At 36.1% G+C, this 22305-nt stretch overlaps 1 protein-coding gene across 2 annotated transcripts in view; it reads right to left on the reverse strand.

The window, feature by feature from the left end:
- SSBP2 (single stranded DNA binding protein 2) overlaps positions 1-22305 on the reverse strand; it is a 170297-nt gene that overhangs the window by 25643 nt on the left and 122349 nt on the right. For both annotated transcript variants that reach the window (XM_085212589.1, XM_085212588.1), the window contains 7 exons: positions 22093-22152; positions 18838-18904; positions 18489-18559; positions 14642-14709; positions 8520-8568; positions 6834-6869; positions 2739-2793 (listed from right to left, as the gene is read on the reverse strand). In XM_085212589.1, the coding sequence (XP_085068715.1) occupies positions 2739-2793; positions 6834-6869; positions 8520-8568; positions 14642-14709; positions 18489-18559; positions 18838-18904; positions 22093-22152 (406 nt within the window). The remainder of the gene's footprint in view (positions 1-2738; positions 2794-6833; positions 6870-8519; positions 8569-14641; positions 14710-18488; positions 18560-18837; positions 18905-22092; positions 22153-22305) is intronic.

Genomic DNA, 22305 nt, shown 5'->3' on the forward strand with positions numbered 1-22305 from the left:
TTCTCCTGGACTTTCAAATTATTTCAGTCATCTTTGACATTCTCTCTAAAACAGGAGTCTCTTTCTTATCAATGCTTTCTGTAATTTGTTTTCCATCTGTAATAAATGATAAATAGTTTCCCATCATACAGACTTCAAGTTAGTATAGTAAATGGAATTTTTTATTCTTCCTCATCTGTGTCAGTCCATTAGATTTTGAACATATCTAGCTATTCAACAGAGCACTGTGCAAAGATCCTCACTCTAAGAACAGCTTTAGTTGATCTGTCTTCAAGGTGCAGTGTGGTGCAATGCTTCAAAACAAACCTGTGTTCAAAGCCAACAAAACTATTCTGGAGCAGCATAGAGCGTCAGCTATTAATTCTGACAAGATTTTCACTGGGCCTTGCTGTAGACACAGCTATAAGACTTGATCTCCAATTTAATGTGCATGAACTTTCTTCTCTGGTGGAGCACTGCACCTCCAGCGTGAAATGCAAGATGTAGCTAGCAAGACATACAGGAGTCTTCAGGTTGAACTGAAGAAGCCAATAGGTGAGAATTACTATTAGATACAAATTATTCATTCTGATCTCAAACTTATCTGCTAACACATATAAAGTCTTAACACCTTTCATCAAAATATCAAAGAAAGGGAAAGGAAAAAATGCAGCAGATGGTGAACAAATTAGCAAAAGTCTTTCCCAAAGGAACCTGAGAAGAAATAGGCCATATAATGAAAAATTTTACTGAGAGGTAAATGTCTTAGGTAAAGTTTAAATATATTTTGAAAGGGACAGCGTAACATTAAAAAAAAATACTGGCAGCTCTGGAAAATCTGTAACCTCCACGGTATCTGCAAAAAGATCTCAAACAGACCATTCAATCTCTTTGAACCAAAGTTATGAACTCCAGACCATGCAAAATTCAATTCTGAGCTGCAAATCTTTTTTTCCAAAACAAGGTGATGGATGTCTTCTAAGTCTGAAGTAATGAAAGTAAAAAAGCCTAGATCTGATTGAAATGTTTTGGAATTGAGAATGTGGCCTGATCTGATGTGGCGCGAGAATATATTTGTAAACTGCATTCATTAAAATCAAGATCTGTGCCTATTTCCCAGTCTTTCTGATGCAGCATTTTAAGTTTCAAGTAACCTTGGTAAGTAAATAATTTCACTATACACAGAGCTGTATTATAACTAGGACATCCAAATGTACTGTTTGTAGATGAGGGGAAATGCAAGCTTTTAACTTCAAGTTATCACAGTGGAAGTAGCATACAGCAAGCTATATTAATGTTTGATGAGGTAAACAAGAAGTTCTTCAACCACAAGATTGTTTTGAGACATACATCCCTGGCTCTCTCCAGGCCTTGAGAACACTCGGAACTGGTCTTCTCAACTAAGTACCTCTGTAAAATTCTCAGATACTTCCTAAGCATCTGCACACTTTGGAATACAGAGTGTTAAAAATTTTTGAGTACCTTTAACTGAAAATAGGAAAAATTTCTCCACAGAAGCTTTACCTGAAATGCACATGGAAAGCCTAACATGTCCCATAACTGCAGGACTGTTTATTTTTAAAGGCGTAGGCTGTCTTGAAGTTTGTTTTATAATAAAATAAATTCTAACTTTTAAATGCCAGCTTGCACTATGTATCTTTTTCCACAAGTGATATAGCTGATGAAGCCCTACTCTCTACCTTGCGTTTTTAAAGCCTTGGAATTGTAATTTAAAAAAATATTATATTGATGCAAGAAGTTTTCATGGGAAATTAGGTAACTTCCCTGCCCTCATACACTACAGAGGACAGCAAGAACATGTTGGATATAAAGACTGAGGATTCTATTTCATAACTGAGGTGAACAGGTCTATCTTAGCTGGGTAAAGTTAAAGTGCATTACAAAGACAAACGTTGTCCAAAAGGAGTCTCAGTAGCTACTAAATACTGTGTAATGTATTTAGTTTCATCTTAGACTCCCGATGTTGTCCACAGGGGAGGACAGCATCTTCCACATGTTGTGATTTTTCCCTTCTTTGAAGAACAGAGATGTAGTATCTGTCTGATGAATTTTAAGCCTTGAAAAGGTAATTAGCTGGCCTGAATCTTCCCATCCTGATCGGTTCTTCAAACCTTGGTAGCAGTGTGGCCAGTCTTTTGTCACCAAGTTGTCAGAATGTCAGTATACAGACCATGTAACTAGGGAAACAATGGGGCCCTGAAGATCTGGGAACAGATAACTGGTAGAACACAACAAGGGTCCTTCTGAGGTCTTAACTCCTTCACAGCAGGACAGAGGAGAGCCATCTGCCCACAGTGGCTGGCTGCTGGATGACACAGCCATGCCTGTGAGTTACACTTCATCTGAGATCCACAGGCTCATCAGGTCTGTCCCACAGGATACTACAATGGAGTTTTACCAGTTCAGAGATCTCCTCATTTCCAGCCTGACAGAACTGTCCCAGATAACTTTACCAAAAACAAATAAAGACGGTGTCTTTTTTTCCTTTTTTTTTGTTTTCCTTTCTACTGCTGAAATCATGCAAGAAAGGTCGGGCTAGAAATGAACTGCTTTGAACTGTATAGATATAATGACTTGTATGTCTGTAAGACAGCAGGGACAGAAAGGGAGTTAGAGAGTAGGAAAAAAATTATATAGAACATATAAGGCTAATAATTCCTCATTAAAATCAAAGTTTATAACGTACTTCTAAAGTCCCTTATAATTTTCTTTTATAGTTTCTAAGTACATTTCAGTACCTGCTGGACTAGGCATGATGGGTGTTCCTGGTGGCCCTCCACCTCCTGGAGGACCCTAGAGAGAGTAGGAAATGTCAGTTAGAATGAAATGAAAAAACACCACAGAAAAAAAAATGAACACAGCACAAATGAAAACAAAGTATAAATGTCCCCCACACACATATTCTGATAAGCAAGCAGAACAGCTACTGAAAGACTGAGACAACACAATTGCTCAGCATAGGCATAAACCTATGTACACAGGTATATTGACACAAGAATATCCGTTAGTCAGTAACTGTACCACAATGTGAGTCAGACAAGAGAAATAACCTGGATCAGGACCTGAAACAGTTATATTTAATTCCCTCAATTGACTTTTGTTACCACTGTTTTCTAATTGGATTTTCTATTCTGTTGTGCTTTGTTTCAGAGTAGCCGGTGTTCACTAAGCGCAAAGTGAAGGGGTCTTATGGAAAGGGAGGAAGGTAGCCATCTTAAGGGTTTCTTTGAGACAGTTAGTATCTCTGTGCCTTTAGCCAACTTAATTCAGCCTGTATAATATTCTACATTTTTGAAAAATAGCATCTGTATACACACTTCCTTCTCAAACTAATGACAAATGGATAAAAAAGAGTCACTATAGTAGTGGCAGCATAAGTTTGGGTACAGTTTTATCACTTGTCTAGACTGCTAAATCATAGATTACAAACAGCAACAAAACACAAACCAAGCAAGGAATATTACTTCCTTAGTTTCAGGTATTCCTGTGTTACAGTTTTTATGAGTAAGTGCCGTACACCAACATGTCTGGTTGCTAAACATGCTTTTAAAGTTTATTTAGAAACTTCACTATTTTTATTATCAATACCCTAATTGTTTACTAAGCACAGAACTATAGCTTCTTGCTTATATTTGCAGACTCACTAGCATTTTAACCTGAAGAACTACCAACTCAGTGTTATTAAAATGTCTATGTCAATAAAATGTCAATAAATACAAATTGCTCCTCCTCTGCATAATAAAAAACACACAGGTTGGGAACAACAGGTGATTATTTTCAATGCTATATGAATGTTATTATATCTCTTTTATTGTATTTTAAAACAGCAGACAGAGTGCTCCAAACAGTAGCAGATTTTTCAAGTAACACTGACTATGCAGGTTTGGCTGCTCCTATCTGCTTACAAGAACCATTGCTGGGATTTGCTATAAATCACTGAGATATTTTGCAAAGAAGCAACAAAGTTTTGGATTTAAAACAATAAACTCTTTCTCTCAGTGATCTACTAAAACTAACATTTCTTACACAACACTTAGCAGTGATGCACTAGTGTACAATGCTTTCATGCAATCAATATCAGTAATGTAACAGCTTTCTGATTGATACCATTCCTGCCTCTGCTCATTCAAGCAAAATACTTATCACATCAGAAGCAAACCTCTCTATCTGCTAATAAGTGATTAACTCACAGTTAATTGTAAACAAAACAGAAACTATGAATATTAAGCTCAGAAACTCTATGATTTTAGGTTTATATTATTTTTTCAGCCATGGTATAAAGAGATGTAGAAATCACTAACTGGTCATTTATTAGAATAGTAACTCACATTCACTGTTAATAACTGCATCTAATATAAGTTCGGTGTTTGCCCTCAGTGTGTGTATATACCTGTATTTAAAAAAAAGCCTCCTAATGATTTTCCCCCTCCTAATATATTTATATATATTGAAATTATTTCTCAAAAAGCTGTATGATAAAATAGACAGAATAAGCTCCCAAAGTAAGTAGTTCCACAACAAGAGCCCTTTGGCTAAAAAACTGCTTTAAGAACTCTCCAGCTCACACCAGCCCCCACATGATTGCAACTGTTCTGTTCTAAAAAGCTCCTGCCCCCGAGCTTTGCTTATTTAACTGTCTGTACGGCTGACCATCATGTGTTCCATTTTCCAAATTGCAGAGAGTCTCTCTGAAGCAAAACTACTTCTCTCATAGTCAAACAAGACATACAGTGTGCAAGCATTCGTGTTGGCAAAAGCTTTCAACCCATGGTACACCTCATCTGCTCCATCACCGTACTCTGCAAGAGGCAGTCTCTGCTCTGATTGGATCTTCATGAGTGAGTGCCCCTCAACATTTTCTGACTCAGTCTCACAGCTTTACAAAGGATCTGATTCTCCAAATGCTTACATCAACTTCAGCTGTTTTGAATGAAGAGTAGCATTCATGCTAGGAACATCCTAGAATTGGTCAACTTCAGCAGAACAGTGGGGACAAAGAACTAGGCAGCAACCTCTCCCATGGGCACAGCTGGAATTCACAGAGCATATCTACTCAGAGGCTCAGGTATTTTTTTCCAGTACTTTTAATTTTTTCTGTCTCCTTCTTGCACCTTCACATATACTGCTACTTCTCTTCAATGTTCAAGTTAGAGATAGTAAACCACCATCAGTCTCATCACTGTCACTTGCGAAGTAAAATCACCTCATTATGCTTATTCCTCTTCTGCTGCTTATACACTGAAATATGGTGATGTCTTTTTTTGTAAGTCACTTATCCCAGCTGACCTTTGCCTTAATATTTGTACAACAGAGAGAGTCCTTCAGTACAATGTCTGTTTTACTTAGTTTTACCTCTTCAAAATTAATTTCTTTACCATTTCCTTTTCTAGTTTTTCAAGACTTCAGATATTTCAAAGGCTACCATTTCCAAGATCTGCAACAATAAGTGATCACTGGTATCTCGGGCAAAAACAGCAAGAACAGCCTCCCCAACAGAAAGAACTTCCTGAAGTCGATTAAAAGAATTTGCTTGGACATCAGCAGATATAGACTGTGTAAATCAGGCAAATGAGCCCTAGAATTATGGATACTTATCAGAAACTTAATCTCTTCAGCAGCTAATTGTTTAAATAAAGGACAAAATAAATTGTTTTTAACAAGCTTATCCTTGAGCTCATCTTTCAAGCATTATCTCTGAAGGATCATCTCTTTTACGCAGAAATAAAGAGAAACCTACATGTAGCAGAAACAGGTTAAAAAACCATTGATATATTGTCCTCATGGTGAAAGACTTGATATTTCCATGTTCTGAATGATTCATGTTTTTGTTGACTCAAGCTAAAACATGACAATTATCTGACCTTCAGAATATGAAAAATCAAAAGAGAATATAGACTGTCCAGAAAACTGGAATCCAACAACTTGCAAACAAGAATGACAAATGGCAAATGACTGCAGAGAGGAGACAAAATTTCCCCCCCCCCATTACACCATGACTTCAATACTAAATGTGATATAATACATGAAACAATATGCCTTAGAAGAGTAGAAGGGAAGTACAGATAACCCAAGTACAACAATAACGAAAGCAATTAAAACTCAAAAGGGTAAACAAAGTTAATCTCTTGGGATACAAACAAATATGAGCAGCACATACTCCAACAAAGACTTTTGTTGATAGGTAAAATGCTTTTGTGAAGTTCCAGAGAGATGGTTAGCATTCTGTGTTCCACGGAATAACAGATCAATGCTGGGCACAATGACAGTGTTTTAACTATTTCATTCTAAAGTACAGAGTAGGAAAAAGAAAAGCCGCTGACTAACCCATAATAAATTAAGACAATCTCTGTGAAAGACATAATAGACTAGAGAAAAAAGATTTTCTAAGTCTCCAGTAGGTAATTATTAGAATAAAAATTTACATTAAAATATTAGCTAGTATCACCCATTTATATATTTCTTTGGGGAGATAAAAGTTTGCACTCATTCTTTTTTTTTTTTTCCCCTCAAGAAATGAAGGAATTCATACATATTATGTTTCCAATATAGCTGGGTTTTTCGGCCTTATTATATAAGACAATATATTGTATTGGTTATTATAAACATGTTGAAATAAAACAGCACACAGACTCATTTTGACCAGCCTGATAATGATTCTTGTAACAAACATCAACATATGCACCAAAGATGGCAGACAAAATACTCAGTGTTGATCAGATGTTCAGTACTCAGCCAATACCCCAAGGTTCTTCTTAACATCTGGGCTGTTATTCCTTTGCCTGAATAAAATGTAATATCTATTCTAATAAGTAAACACATACAGTAGTACTTACTACATAATTCCCAGGAGATGCTGAAGAATAAGGTATCTGTAACATCAACAGAAAGAAAACAGTAGGTTCTTCTGCAGTGACATGAAGTTCATGCCAATATTTATGAAGACTTATAGGTTAGTGCATTTTTGTTTGTTTCCAACACAAAGTGAAAAATGATGGAAACATATTGTTGTCTTCAAACATAAACACCTTATCAACAACTTGTCATTTTATGCATGTTCAAGTCTAAAATTTGCAATATAGACATAAACTAGATTTCATATCAAATACTTCCATTTAAGGCTACTGCGTCCTCATGGCCACCCTACTGAAAACAATACAAATAATTCATACATTTAAATGTTTACAAACTGGGGTCTGGTGTCTGAGACACCTTGAATTTGTATGTTCTTTCATATATTTAAGCTTGATTAAAATCTGGACCACAGGAGGAAAGAGACTCTTGTTTTGTTCACCCTAGAAGCTACTCATTTTATTTCTCAGCATTATTCTTTCTTCTTTCTTTTTGAAAGACAGTGTTCTAATTTCATGTAAAATTCAACTATGGTATTTGTTACACAGGGTATCTTCAGAAATCCAGTTGGTTATAAATAACCCAATTCTCTTCTTTATGCAACACTCTTTTCAATGATTCACTCTTAAGGAACGTGCAGCAGTGCCATTATAGGAGGACGAGGTAAGAAGAAACTGAATTGACAAAAGATACATTATTTGTAGAATAAGCATCTTACATCAGCGTGAATAACTTATAATCCAACATATATTATTACACATATTTATTACTGAACTTCTCTATTAATTTTGTAGAGGAAGTATTTCAACCACCCATTGAAAAATATCCTATTTTAGTTGAGTCCATGCAAAAGAAAGCTGAGGAAGAGTTTCAGCTCTTTCTTTCTGCAATTGTCTTTCAGTATAGTTAAAAATTCAAAACTGAGAACAGAAAGAATCAGTCCATTCTATTAAACAAAATTTATCCCACGGCAAGTGCTGAAAAGGGATATATTTTTACACTAATGATATACGACTGTTGAATGAAAATGAAACTCTGCCTTTGTGTTTTCTGAGGAAATAGCAGACACTGTTGCTCACATGGGATACCTTACTGACCTCCTCTTCCTTCAAGCTGCTATAAGACTATCTCATTTTGTAGTTTTAGCAACAAAATTCAACACACTGTACTCCTTGTTACAAAAAGCCTATAAAAAATGGTTGATTTCTGCTATTTGACATTCCCTAGTTAACGGGAGCAAACGTCCTTTTGTTATATGAAATACGTGAGCAGACATTAAGCTCTATCTGCCCAAGCTTTAATTTCTGTAGAGCCTGCAGGCCAGATAGCTTTGCCCTAACTCTTCCTACTTAAACTAAAGGAAGTGAGAATGTATTTTAAACATCCTCCATGGTAACATTCATCTTCAGGAGGGTCTGTAACTGATATGGAGATGTAGGGCTGCTGTGTGATCATGGAAAGAGCTAGATATTCACAGGTCACTGACTTCTCTGTTAAGATATGCTCATCACTGTACCTAATCTGCAATAGGATTAGCAGGAAAAAACAGAACGTATGCGCAGCACTTTAATTGGTGAATGAAGTAGATTGTGTTTTTCTTCCTGGAGTACTGATGAGAAATAATTCCCTGAATGTAAAATGATATTTAATACATTTAAATATTTACTTACGGAATTGGCATTAGTTGGATTTGGCCAAGGTCTACCACCCCCTGGGCCCCTGTAATAGAAAATGAAAGATGAGACACAGAACAATTCTCTTTCCTAGACCCATTTGGAGGAAGCTAATATTTCAAAGTAACTTATTACCAGAATAAGTCATGAGATGGCTTTTTTCAAATTACATTACAGTGTGATTATCAACTATACCAAGTTACACTGTTGCAGCAAAGCTCGCACTGTTGCACAACCTTCTTCACTTTATCAGTTTATGAGCTGATGAAAAATTGCTTATAACTACTGCCCTGTCATTTACAATTCAGACACCTTGGGTCCTAACTCATTCCGTGCACATGTGCTTTTCAGGACACTACTGGTAACATACCCTTTGCCTAGCACCTTTTACTAACATTTTTATGTTTGTAGGAAATATCACACATTCCACAATAATCTTGCTACTATAATGACCAAGGAAGAAAAGTTCTAAAATGTAAGTGCAATCTCAATCATCAGAACTGTACTCTTGATAATGTAATGAAGTAGCTCCCTGAAAAACTGTGGATACATGTATTGAGTATTGCTGTATAATTCTGCATGTATAATACAGTTTCATTAGCAGTAGTGTTCTCCTTAAAAAAGTTTTGGCAACAAATACATTTTACGAAAAGAAGCCAGAGAAAATTAGCTACTCTAATACGTATCTGAGAAACATACATAGTACATATCTATATCATAATGTAAAATAGTGTATATATTCATTAAAAAACGAAAGCTTGCCATTTTATACATATAATTTAAACGTATCTAAATAAGCACCTACAAACACAATGCTACTTTACTAAGGATACATTATTTCCACAGACATATCAGAAACACAAAATTTGTCATAAACCAAGCAAAATGGAAATTTCAGACTTCTCAGACATTCTTGTTACACTTGGCTCAAGTAGCATATCTATGACTAAGTAGCAGCTTCCTCGCAGGAGGTAAAAGAGTGTAACATGCCAAAGAAGTCTTTGATAAAGCTCATTCAGACTAAACATCAGGCTGATGCTAACAGCAGAGTGGAATGGAAAAAGGAAAAAGGAAAACTTTCCAGCACCTTTTTTCTCACAACTCTTGCTGTTCTTTTGAGTTTCTTATTCTTAGCTGAGATCAGAGAAATGCTTTGGTGGATAGACATCGTCTTGAGGGTACTAAACCATAGTCTTGAGTTGTCTTGAGGAAACTAAACCATATGGGAGGCAAAATCTCTATGTGTACAGTCATAATATATGAAAAATCATAATTATCCCTGGAAACATTAAGAATTCCTAGTTATTTATAAATAAGACAAAATCACTATCTGTGAAGGCCCCGACAACTGAAAGGCATAGCAGATGACAAAGCCTTTGCATTTAAAATGGCATTTTGGCCTCATTAGCTTTAGAAAGGGGACATTAGCAACCACAGCTTATGAGACTTGGGAGAATTGTTCAAATAAAGAAAAGTAAATTTTATAAATGAGTTTGGGAAGTATTTTAAAGTTTTACAAAACTAAAAACTATTAAGTTGTTATGTTGCCTGAGGGATTTAATATAAAATTTATTTTTTATTGCATTGTTGGCAAGACTATCAGAAAGAAATTACTTCAAACCACCAACAGAAATAAATCAAGTGAAAATTAAAAGAATCACTCCATTTAGAGCTGCTGACATTTTCAGGTGGTTGGAAAACAGAAATGTAGGAGAGGATCTTCTTGCTGAAACACTCCCCCCACCAAAGAGGAAGATATTTTTAAATGGTCCTTCCATGAAAAGTGTAACTCCACCACCCCAGCAGCTCTCCCCAGTCACCTCATGCAGCACATTCAGAGAGGCTTTTAGCAATGGCCTGCAGCCGCCTTCTAGCCAGGAAATGGACTCACTGCCCCAACCAAGCAATGTCTGATACTAGTGGACTTTTCAGATACAGTACTCAGGTCGAATATTCAGCAATTTCTCCTCTGCTAATAATTACATCAGAAATATTGGATCTTCTGCTTTTGCTTTTCATTTTTTCTTTTCTGAAATGTCACATGCTGCGTGTGGTTCATTGGCACAACTCTTCATGAGAAACCAGCAGCATTCGGAACAGCACCAGAAGTCTGTGTTCACCATAAAACCCTACATGTGTTTTGTGTAAGACAAGAATGGCCTGCAAAAAACATCAAGTGAATGGCAGCCGTGATGATACTGATGGTTACTGCAAAGTACAGAGATACGAAAAAGCTGGCTCAGGTACATGTTCGGGTTAGCCATGGCAACAGGCAAATTCAGGTGGGCTTTATGAGGAGACTGGGAAACCAGATCCTTTCCATGTCACAGTATCTCTGGCGAGTGCACAAGTTTTAAACTAAGCCCACAATAATGCCTGTGCTATCCTGCAGGCTGCACTGCTGCTGCTTCCAGAGAGGAAACTCACCTTTCATCTACACAGCTGTTGGAATTTGCAGATTTACTGGAAGTCAAGGACAGCTCTAAGTACAGACTTAGAAAATGCTGTAACAGATTCTGCTTGAAAGCCATATGGTTTATCCAGAGCATAATGTTGTTAGCTTATAAAACACACAAAAAGACTACCTGGATTTTTTATTTTTATTTTTATTTTTTTTCTGAAGCAATGCAAGCTTTTTTTTTTTCCCCCCTCTTTTCTTTACTTTTAAAGTTAGATAATTATTAATGTTCCACTTCCAAAATAAGAGTAATTTACGAGGCTAATCCACTGCTATCCCTAATTTCAGTTGCAATCTAAAGGTTAATCTTGTACCCTTGATCATAAAGTTTCATATCTCAGTTTTCTAACAGGAAAATACATTCCATCAAGAATTAAACCTCTAGATACAAGTTTGGGAACTGCAGTTAAAAAATAAAATCACATTTTTTTTCTTTTCAGGCATGACGGAGATATTGTTAGCACTTGAACAGAACTGCGGGTCACACCAACCATTAAAAAGTGCCAGAAAAATGTAACAATGCTCCCTGAAATTTGCCATTTTGGTCCTAAAGAAAGCATTTTTTCCACAAAGGAAAAAAATATTATTAAAAATGGCTCCACTGATTTTCAGCCTAAAAACTTATAGCTAAAATAAAATTATTTTGAAAAAGACATAGGATATGTATCAGCTGTTTCAAGTAATCTAGTATGCATTAGTTATGATGAAGCAAGGAATTATTTAGCAGTGCTACATATAAGGAGTACATGCTCATGGAGCGAAATACTGTCTATGAGCTCTCAGGCTGGTTGCTGCTGCTTTTGACAATAAAGAACACTTTCTCGTTGATAGAAATGTAAAATTATATTTGGCAGATATTCTGCTCTTAGCCAGAGCAGCTTCCTTTGAAGCTTTCCCAGGAGAAAAAGCTGGATTTTAAAATGGCATCTGCTTTTGTAGAATGCATGCTTTTATATTTTAACTTGCCAGAAATCAAAAAACATTGAATACAGCAGTGCAGAATTTTAATGTACGATATGGCTATGTGAAGACACATGTAAGTTAACATAAGGCAACAGTTTTATATATAGCTATCCTCTTCCCTAGAAATGTAAGTAGATGAGATGATTTACACTGTTCTTCCTTAGTGCTGTGCCTTAGGTAATAGAGATGTGTAAGGAGTAAAACAGAATGAGCTCAACACACGTGCTGCTGCCTGTAGGTCATCTGCAGATTCTCTATCTGGTTCTGAACTAGACTGGACATGACAACTCTTTACTGTGGCTGCAGGGTAATGGCAAACCTGACAGCAGCAACTTTACAGTAAGAAATGAACGCAGTGTCTTGGAAATACCATTAAAAGAAGCCCACATCACAGTAATGTCTCTGATCCTTGTATCAGTGTACGTCAATCCAGCTGATGACTAAAAAGTGTAATTGGTTTGATAGTAAAAAACACCAAAAACATTTATGTAGTAAAACATGCATTAATGAAATTCCAGATGTCTCCAATTCAGCATGGACATATTTCAATATATACTAGAGCATAACACTCCTGTACAAGCACTCTGGACTCCCTTATGCCTTCAGCATGCACTATAATAAGCAGATGGACAGCAGGTTGTCTTATTCAAAACCAAAGTGCTCTGTCCCACTTCCAGCTGAGCTGGAGGAAAGATGAACTTGTAAGAAATGTAGAGGAGTGTCGTAAATGCATGACAAATCAAAGAGACAGCTATGGTTACATGCTTCATAACTGTTGTTTTACTTTGTGCTCTTCTCAGAATATCAACCAAAGTTCTTCAACTTGTGGTATCCAATTCAGTGGGACAGACAAATTCAAAAGTCAATGCATTCCTCACATTTCTGATTTAAAAGAACATGACCTACATATGTTTACTGACTTGACACAAGATGAAGCTTGCTTATGAAATGTTGCGATATGGAAATGTCAGTATTTCAACCCATAACCATCTTGTCCTAGAAAGGGATAGACAAAGAGTTCTTTCTGTCATCCAGAATCCCATTTATTTTTCTTCGGTAAACTTTTGTTTATGTGGATAAGTGTTGTTAAAATGCCTTATCTGTCCTCAGTTTTATTCCTAGAACATTTAATTTTAGGAAGTTACGTTTTCTTTTCATAAAAATCTCTCTCTCTTGCGTGCTTATACTCTCATTGAATTTCATTTATTGCCTACCCTTGGAAGGTTCCTATAATTCTCTCTAATATATCATGTATACGACAGAGTAATATCCAACTTCAGAATTTATTTTATTTGCTTTGAGAAGTCAAAGCATGTCTGGGATCTGAAGAAATTAGGGGCAAGATGGATTAAATACTTTTCCTTAATGATATTATTTCAATAACTCTTTTTCAAGTGTGGAACTTTTCACTTTTAATGCAAATTCCCATCTTTCTTTCATTTATGTCTCCCCCCAAAAAAAGAAGAAATAGGAACCTAAGATGTAACAAACATATGTCCTGGCTGTGTTCTCAGCGTCCATCTGCTGGAAAGTCATTCTTGGAAGACAAAGATGTAAAAGGAATAACAAAATAAATTGTTCTCTGATTTGGATTGTTGAATCACTTTTGTGTCTTGATACGCTGGCTGCCATGCTGCCTTCTGCAACTACTCCAGGGATGGCAAAGTTCTTGTTATGAGAACATGTAGTAACTTAAGTAGAAGCAGGGCCAAGATAAAAGAATGATCATGCAGTTTCTTGTCTGTATTCTCCTAGTAGTAATTATAGTAGCCTCTTAAAAGTTTTGTATCTCCTATGAAATAAATCTAAATAAAACAAAGAGCATCTTACTTTTTTTAGGCTTACTGATCATTCAAACAACTCCATACAGCCAAAGATTTATGTGAAGTGCAGAAGATTCCTCACTTTGAGTCACTTGTTCTGTTAAAATCCATAGTTTAAATCTAGTTCACTTAAGAAAAAGTAATTTTACATATGAAATTGTTCTACGTGCTTAAGAGGGGGAGCTGGCTACAGGTGTAAAATGAATAATCCACTCCAAAGACAAACTCCATGCCTAGAATAATTCAGTAAAGCTCAACAGAACTCAGCTGACATTAATTTTTACTAAATAGGAATCCAGCCTCAGAAGAACATAGAAATACTGGAAAACTTACACTCATATCTGTAAATCTGTTCCATCTGTTAAGAGTGAAAATAAATGTAGCCATGGAAATAAAAGCAGAAACAGAGAATCATCCACATTTATTTCAAAAAGTTGTTTTGTTGTGGGTTTGGGTTTTTTTAAATGAAGAGGGTTTGTTTTTTGTTTTTTGTTTTTTGCTAAAATTATGCATTATTTTGCAGAAAAGAATCATACTTTTACCAATCTTTACCAAAAGAAAATTAAAAACACAAAAGATCATAATGCATACAAGGACAAATTGGTGGCTCTACTGACAAAATATTTTCGGTATTTTTACTTTGGCCTGTGAAAGAAACTCATTATTTTTATAGACCTGAAAGGACAGCAAATGAGCCTGAAAAAGATACATGCAGAACAAGGAAGCTGCTGTGGGTTTTTATAATTGCAGTTATTAGACATCAAAGCATGTTACTTATCAAAGCATGTTCTCCCTTAACTTATGTAATCCAAATGTCACTTCTACAATGAAATAATGATTTTTCTAAACATTGTAAGGTTTATCATTGTGCTTACATGTTCATTCCAGGCATCCCCGGGCCACCTAAAGCATTCAGTGGGGGTCTCATTGCACCTCCATAGTTCTGCAATGATAACCAAGGGTCAGACTACCACAAAACAAAAAAACAAAACCAAAGAGGAGGGGGAAAGAAAGGACAGCAGGTTAATGATATCCCTATATAACTGCTGACTGGATAGGCCAGTGTAATTCATTCTTTCAGGAGTTTCCATTGTTGACTTAAAAAAATAATATTGTTATCCCCAAGGACAAAGAATTACACGTACTATTCAAATAGAAATATACTAAGAATACTTAAAATTGTTACAAGAGGAATTATTTACATATAGAGAAGTCAAGTCAATGTCCAGAGGAACAACTTTTATAACATATTCAGCTTTTAAATCAAAGAAGCTCATTCAAAATTAGAAACCTGGACTTAGATTCTGAGATTTCTACATTACAGAATTTAAATAAAATTTCTTTTGTGACATTTTGTTAGGGTATCAATAAATTCTGGTAAGAAATTACACCATACGATATCACTTCACAATAACATACAGCATAACCATCTCATTTCTCTTCAAATCAATCAATTCAAAATGTGAGCAAGAAAAAAATTACTTAATATGATAATGAATGTCATAGCAATGCCAAAAAATGAATTGTCTAATGCCTATGAAATCAGAGCTATGCTGTGATAATGACAAAAGCCTAACAATTGTACTGTTTTATATGAAAAACTAAACCGTACCTATTTTAATTCAGATGAATACAAGCAGAACAGTCTATCATCACAACTCACGTTCCTAATATACTTTGTGGTCTGTGTTGACTTTTCTTATTTTTTTTAAACTTTTTTTTTCTGATATTGCAAAGGAATGGAAAACATAATATTCTCTAAAATGAACAGTACTGACTTATACATACTGGCTCTGCGTTTCAGAAGGTAGAGAGACAAACAACTTATTTTAAAAAATCAAAGTTGTTGTCTATTTTCCAATAAATATATTAATATGCTTTAAATTGGTGTATATTATACTAACTACAAAATCTACATAACATAGCCTTATGGGTATTCTCCATGTCAGCCTAATTCACAAAGCATGTAAACATGATGTCATGAATACATGAGAAAAATCCAACAGTATTCAAAGTATTGGTCCAGTGCTATTCACATGTTAAGTGACCTAGATATCTAGAATTGATATAGAATTGGGAGAAGAGGTCCCATGCCCCAAACAGATACCCCAAGTGTATAATTTCCCTCACTGTTAGACACTCCTGAAAGTGTATGATACAGAAGTTTGCAAGAACACATCCAGAGGCTGAAAACAGGGGTCATTTTCCAGATCTACTCTAAGATCCAACAGTGCCATCTGAAGATAGTACTAGCCATAGCTGCTGGACATCAATCATTACTCATTTCTTAAATTTGTGTGCAGCTGACAGATCAATTGGTGTGCATGCTCAGGCAAAAATCAGCCAGACTAACTCAAACCTCTTATTTAACCAAGCTACCCCAGATAATTTTGCCTGAACCACTCCTCTGTCAGAACTGTAGGCAGGAACTAATGAGTAGTCAAAGCAGATGGTTACAGTAACATCATCAGATAGTACTAGTGGATGTGGAAGAAAACATAGGCTAACTGTAACAAAACAATTGTTTCATATCTATTTTATTTCATTTTCCAATCTTGATCTGGAGGGCTGAGCCATTCGTCCCTTTTAGGCTATCTCCCATCTCTATTTTAGTATAGGAACCATTTTTGTAGGACAGAATTAAAGACCATTATGGAATACTGAGGACTGGAATTTTTTCTAATCAAATGTACTTCCAACTCTAATTACTGCTAATTCTAATCAAATGTACTCTTTCGTCCTAAAATAAGAGCACTTTCATTAAGTCTACTAATACACACATTCCTTCAGCTGCAGCTATGCTCTCTGTCCTAATTTGATCCTTACAGGTTTTTACTTAAAGTCACCACCACCTCTGTTTATCTCATATTGGATTGTTCATAAAAGGACTCTCTAACATCAGGTGGTCAAAATGAGATAAATGAGTCTAGACTTTTAAATATTTAAGATAATCTATTTACTTTTTACTTGAATGTATGAAAGACACATTGTAAGCTCACCAGTAACTTTGAGGGACTAGGAGTAAGTAGTCTATCACAGTGTGCACTGTGTACATTGTCCAGTTGGTATAACCAAGGCTTGAAAAAAACTCAACCTAATTCTCTGAAGCTTTTCATAGATTCAAGCACTTGTAACACTGCTTTTAGCTTCATGGTATTTAGTTTGGAACAGTGTAGAATCATAAAACACGAAATGCTGAGCTGCCTGTGCAGCAAGGTAGAACAGAGCCTTACACTCTGGGTACACCAAGGCCAAATTTACAGCACTGTAGCAAGAGATCTTTAAAAACAAGTTTGAGAGACAAAATTCAGTTCGGTTTTAGAACTGTTTTCCGAGATGATTCTAAAAGCAATACACAAAGATGATCCATTTACAGAAGAAAATTATTTGCAAGTTTAAAGTTGTGTAAATAAACAATGTTTTCCCCACTTTAAGGGGATGTTTAGCGAAAGAAAGAAGAATTTTACAAATGCTGCATTTTAAGAGACAGCAAAAATGAAAAAAAAAAAATAACCACCCTTATAAAAACTGGCATGAGATTTGCCTGCTGTGTGACTCATGGTGCTGCATACAGTATCAGCTCAATCTCATCTGGCAGCACTGCAAAGCTTCTCTTTCTACCTGCCAAACACAAGTGGTAAATAAACTTCAATGCTATACAAGAAACAACAAATTTATTTAATAAGAGTTTGTTGGTCACACAACAGACGTCGCATAGAACCACACAACTGGTTTCTACCAATAGGACCCAAAAATGTAAAGGCAGTTATGAACAGATTTGAAAGGCAAGGCTACTTAATCACTTAAAATTCAGTTTCTATTCCAATGAAAAAATAAATCACTAGAGAGATTATCTAAATTGAGAAGTAAAAATGGTAAGTATGAAAAGAAAATACTGGCAACGGGGTACAAAACACAACTACCTAAATTTTCCCTCACCAAGAATGCTAACAAAACACACAAAGTAATCTTTAGGATTAATCTTTCAAGTATACATCACAGCTGATGTATTTGCCTATCTTAGTTTATTATTAAAATGTAATGCCAACAAATACTGGTTCTACACTTATGAGAAAAGCACCAATATACAATTATGAACAGATCAGCACCTTGGAGAAGATGAACTCTTACAATCCAAGATTGCTTTCCTCCTTGGGATCAAAGCTGGAGAGTTGTTTATGATTGATACGCGGCAGAAAAAGAAGCATGAACTCCTAATTTTACATTAAAATGTCTTTGAAACTAACAAATAATCTATCTCCATAGTGGTTAAAGAAAATCTTATCACTTTTCCTTTCACTACAGTTTGCCTGAGTAATATTGTAGTACTACGTAGTACTGTGAGATGAACTTTACATTCCTTGATGGCATAATATAATAGGTTGAGAGAATGAGGAAACTCTTCCTTGACACTCAGACTCCTTACAAATCCTATCTTTTAAAGTATACACTGGATGAAGGAAAAATGTAACTTTCCTGAAATAAGTGACTTAAGGAATTCCTTCTAATTTCAAATCTTTAAAGTGTGACTTTTGAATTTTAGATTTTATAAAGCTGTAAATCAGAATTAATTTTTAGAATTGATAAAATTTATTTTTAAATGGTATTTTAAGAACAACTCCTAGTACATTCTATCTTCAACCTATGCAACACTGGAATCAAAGTAATTAAGTATAAATACAGATCTATCAATAAAAATAGGTATTTATTTGTAGAATGTACCTGTGGTCCTAAAGGAACCATTCCTCTTGGAGGAGTCATTCTCTGCATAGGTCCACCCATGTTTGGATGCCCTGGAAATAAAATTATGTAGTTTAAAAAGCTATGTGAAATACAGACACCTTCCAAATCAACTTTAATTAACCATTCTACTGGGAGGTGTTCCTGACTATAGCAGGGTGGTTGGAACGAGGTGATCTTAAAGGTCTTTCCCAACCCAATACATCCTATGACTCTATGACTCCTTCTAAATTAAGAACAAAAAAGCTACAGTAAACTTTGAAACACTGACCAAAGGATGCCAGCTTGAGAAAATGTTACATTACACGGTCCAAATATTTATTTCATTCACCTTGCTGCCGTGTTGGGTCCATCCCGCTAGGCAATAATGGCTGACTTCCTGGGACACCTCCAAGTGCCTGCAGGCATAGAAATCGTATTACAAGAACATAATACACTGAAATGTATGGTAAATAGATAATATTTTGGTTTTAATTCTTAGATGTTTCTTCTGAGTCAAGAGTAACACATTAGAGTTAACACTCTTAAACATCCCTACTGAATGTCCTGAATGCCCAACTAAATGTCCAGTATGTCCAACAACCGCATCTATAGATTTGTATCGACAAACTCTTGCACTTCTTCAAATTATAATAAATAATCTCCAAAACAGATCCTCATCTGATTTGCTTCTTTTCTCCAATTCTTCCTTTGCTTTAGCTCACCTTTCTTTAATGTCAAATCATTGCCTATTTCTTGGTTACATGGCAATTTATCCTAAGTGTATGTTATTACAGTTTTCCCTTTTAATAGTAATTTTAACATCTTGTTTTTAGAGGCCCCAGTGTGGACACCATGATTTCTTCTAAGAGTGAGCTGTAACTACACCAGTTGGTTTCAGTACTCAAAGGGTTAGGCAAAGCAGGGCTGTGATGTGGGAGATGGATATTTCTACCTGCCTCCCCCTTGAGGAGCACTAGCTTATTACTCATCTACAGGATATAACAACAGTCACAACACTTGCTCCTATAGCTTGCCTTCATGTCTGAAGAAAAATTGTAGTGTTACTTCACCTCTGGAACAAATCAAGTGTGTTTTTATTTTTATGTCCCTCTTACAGTAACCGATTCAAGATTAAGGCTAATTTCTACAATCTCTTAGCTACAGTTTAGTCAGCTAGAATCAATTTTTTATGAAAGGATCTTTGCAGCTGATTCACCAAGTGTCATTTAAAATTCCAAAACAACAATACTTTTTCATTAAAATGTGTCTGGAATGAATAATTCTCGTGCTAAGAAAATAATCTACTAAGGCAGCATAGGTAACTGCTTACTGAGGGAACGGATAAGCTACTGCTTATCTGAAAATGCTGTGGTGGTTTTGGGTACACACAAAAGGGAATTTATCTGTAAATATTTTATAGTTTATTTCCAAAGAAGGAAGTTCAAAATTAAGATGCACATTATCATCTTAGTTTAGCACCAGGTTAAAAGGTATTCTACTGTAATATTACAGAATAAACACATCATCTGTTAAATTCTGTAAATCATTTAAAACTGAGTTTTGCATTTACTTCTGTGGCTTGATTGTCCTAAGGACAGTTGTAAGAAGAAGACATGAAATACATAGAGAAGCATCAAATACTCCCATAAAGTAAGAACTGGTCAACTCTGCTCAAGATACCAGACAAATAAGGATGAGCTGCTGCAACATTTGACTGATACTTGGCTCATGTGGTCATTACGATTTCTTGCCAATGCACCAGGGGACTCTTCAACAACATAGAGTGTGCCAGCACAGCATGGGCAATGCCAAGAGCAAATACACTTGCAGGGCTGGAATTTGAAGGTATGATGGAGACCTGGAAACATCCTGGGGGTACTTTGTGGATGCAGTATTTACAAATGCTTCTCATCATGGGGCCCAGATCCAGCTCATGTACCCCAACACAGGATTGGAAGTGCTGGGAATGCACGTTCCATGTCACACCTCCCTGTACAAAATACAAACTTTACGTTGAGGGATGTAGGTATAGGTGTGGTGAAGGTTTAACATCAGAGTAAACTCTGACAAATATCAGATAATCTATCTCCTTGTAACCCAAGTGTTGGCCTTAAAGTAGTTCACTGCTTTCAGTGGTAGCCTTAAGGTCCCTTAAAATCGAGCAGTTGTGCTAAGAGCAGTAATTCATGAATGCAGCATAATGTAAATGAATTGCAAAAGCTGTAATTCATGAATGTTATCTTGCAATCCCGTGAAAATGCAGTGTGCAGACAAAAACGCTTCTGAAAGCTGTAGTTTGGCAGCAATTTCACAGCATTCACAACACCCAGGTTCTACTTGCCATATTTGCACAGTTCAGAAACACAGAAACAAAAGAATAATGGACATCCAACACTGGTGTACTCCTGGCTGGGACGTTAGTGAAAGCTGGAAAACTCTGGAAGACATTTTGAACTGCATTACAATATAATTTAACTGTTGATAGCCTTTAACAAAGTACTCTGGATGCATTTCACTGCACTTGCATTGTCCTTTGATGTTCCACATCAGCATTGTCACACATTTCCCTTGTGAAAAAGTAGCTATGTTATAGATCACCAACATTTGATCTAAAGAAATCTTGCAAGCTAAAATGTCCCCAATTCACTAAAATTTGGTGTTCAATTTCATGACAATATTGTGCCAATGGTCAAGAAAACATTTTAACACACAATTACAGAAAAGTTGAGCTCTGGTAATAACAAAGACAGTCCTGGAAGCCTAGGTTGCACAAAATGATATTCTAGCTTGCCCATCAACCTTTCTAAATCTTGCAAATAACACAGTTTTTCTTAGAGCTCTGTCTCCTTCTCTATTAACATATCAATTGCTGACATTCACTTTCTCCTCTTCTAACTGCACTAAAAAAATAGAAATACTATCTCCTTCCAGAACCATCTTTTCACAGACCGGCCCATAAAGGTCTCTGCTGATGAACAACAGCTCATTACTTGTTGCTGTTAAACTAGCACTCATATTCTCCGGTGGAGATAAGAAAAAAGTAGTAATCTGATGCTTTTATAAAGTCTTCAGAGTGCTTATAAAAGGCACAGAACATTTGACAATAGCTGCTTCTCACCAATCATCTCCTGTTTACTGTGGAGTAAATACATTTCCTTGTTACTGCAATACTTTACACATCCAACAAAGAGGAACAAGTGATGCACTGTGTGTAGATTGAAGTAAAGCAATTCTAAGAGCTACCTGCATAATGTGTTTAGGAAAGCTCAGAGAACATAACAGTGACGGAGATACACTGCCTTCAACCTGGGCAAACAGCACAGCCTGGCTGAGGTTAACATGTCTCTCTCTCTCTAAAAGGCCACTATTCTCTCTCTGCAGAGAGACTAAGAGCACAATAAATTTTGAGGTATACACAGTAATTAAACAAAGGAAGGTGAGCCAGCAGTGGCATGATGTGTCTATTAATGGTCAGACAAAATGGAGTGGAGAGGGACAGACAGTTTTGTGTGCCAGACATTGATGGCATTCAGGACAAAGCACCCTGCACCCAGAATTGCAACATGACCTGGATCACAGCTGTGCAGGAGATATAAATTCTTACCTGGTTGGGTATTCTTAAAGGTGGCCTTGGACCTCCAGGGTACCGAGGGGACATGAAAGGCTACGAAAAAAGAAATACTGCTAAATAATTCAACTTTGATTGAGTCACTGGATGCATGGCTTCTGCCACGCTCAGACTTTAGACATCCATCTTAAATACTTCCACAGAGCATGCAGTAGATTATTGCACAACCTTTAGCAGGGCTAAGTAAAT

Source organism: Meleagris gallopavo, chromosome Z (genome assembly GCF_905368555.1).
Source record: "Meleagris gallopavo chromosome Z, MGAL_WU_HG_1.1, whole genome shotgun sequence".
NCBI lineage: Eukaryota > Metazoa > Chordata > Aves > Galliformes > Phasianidae > Meleagris > Meleagris gallopavo.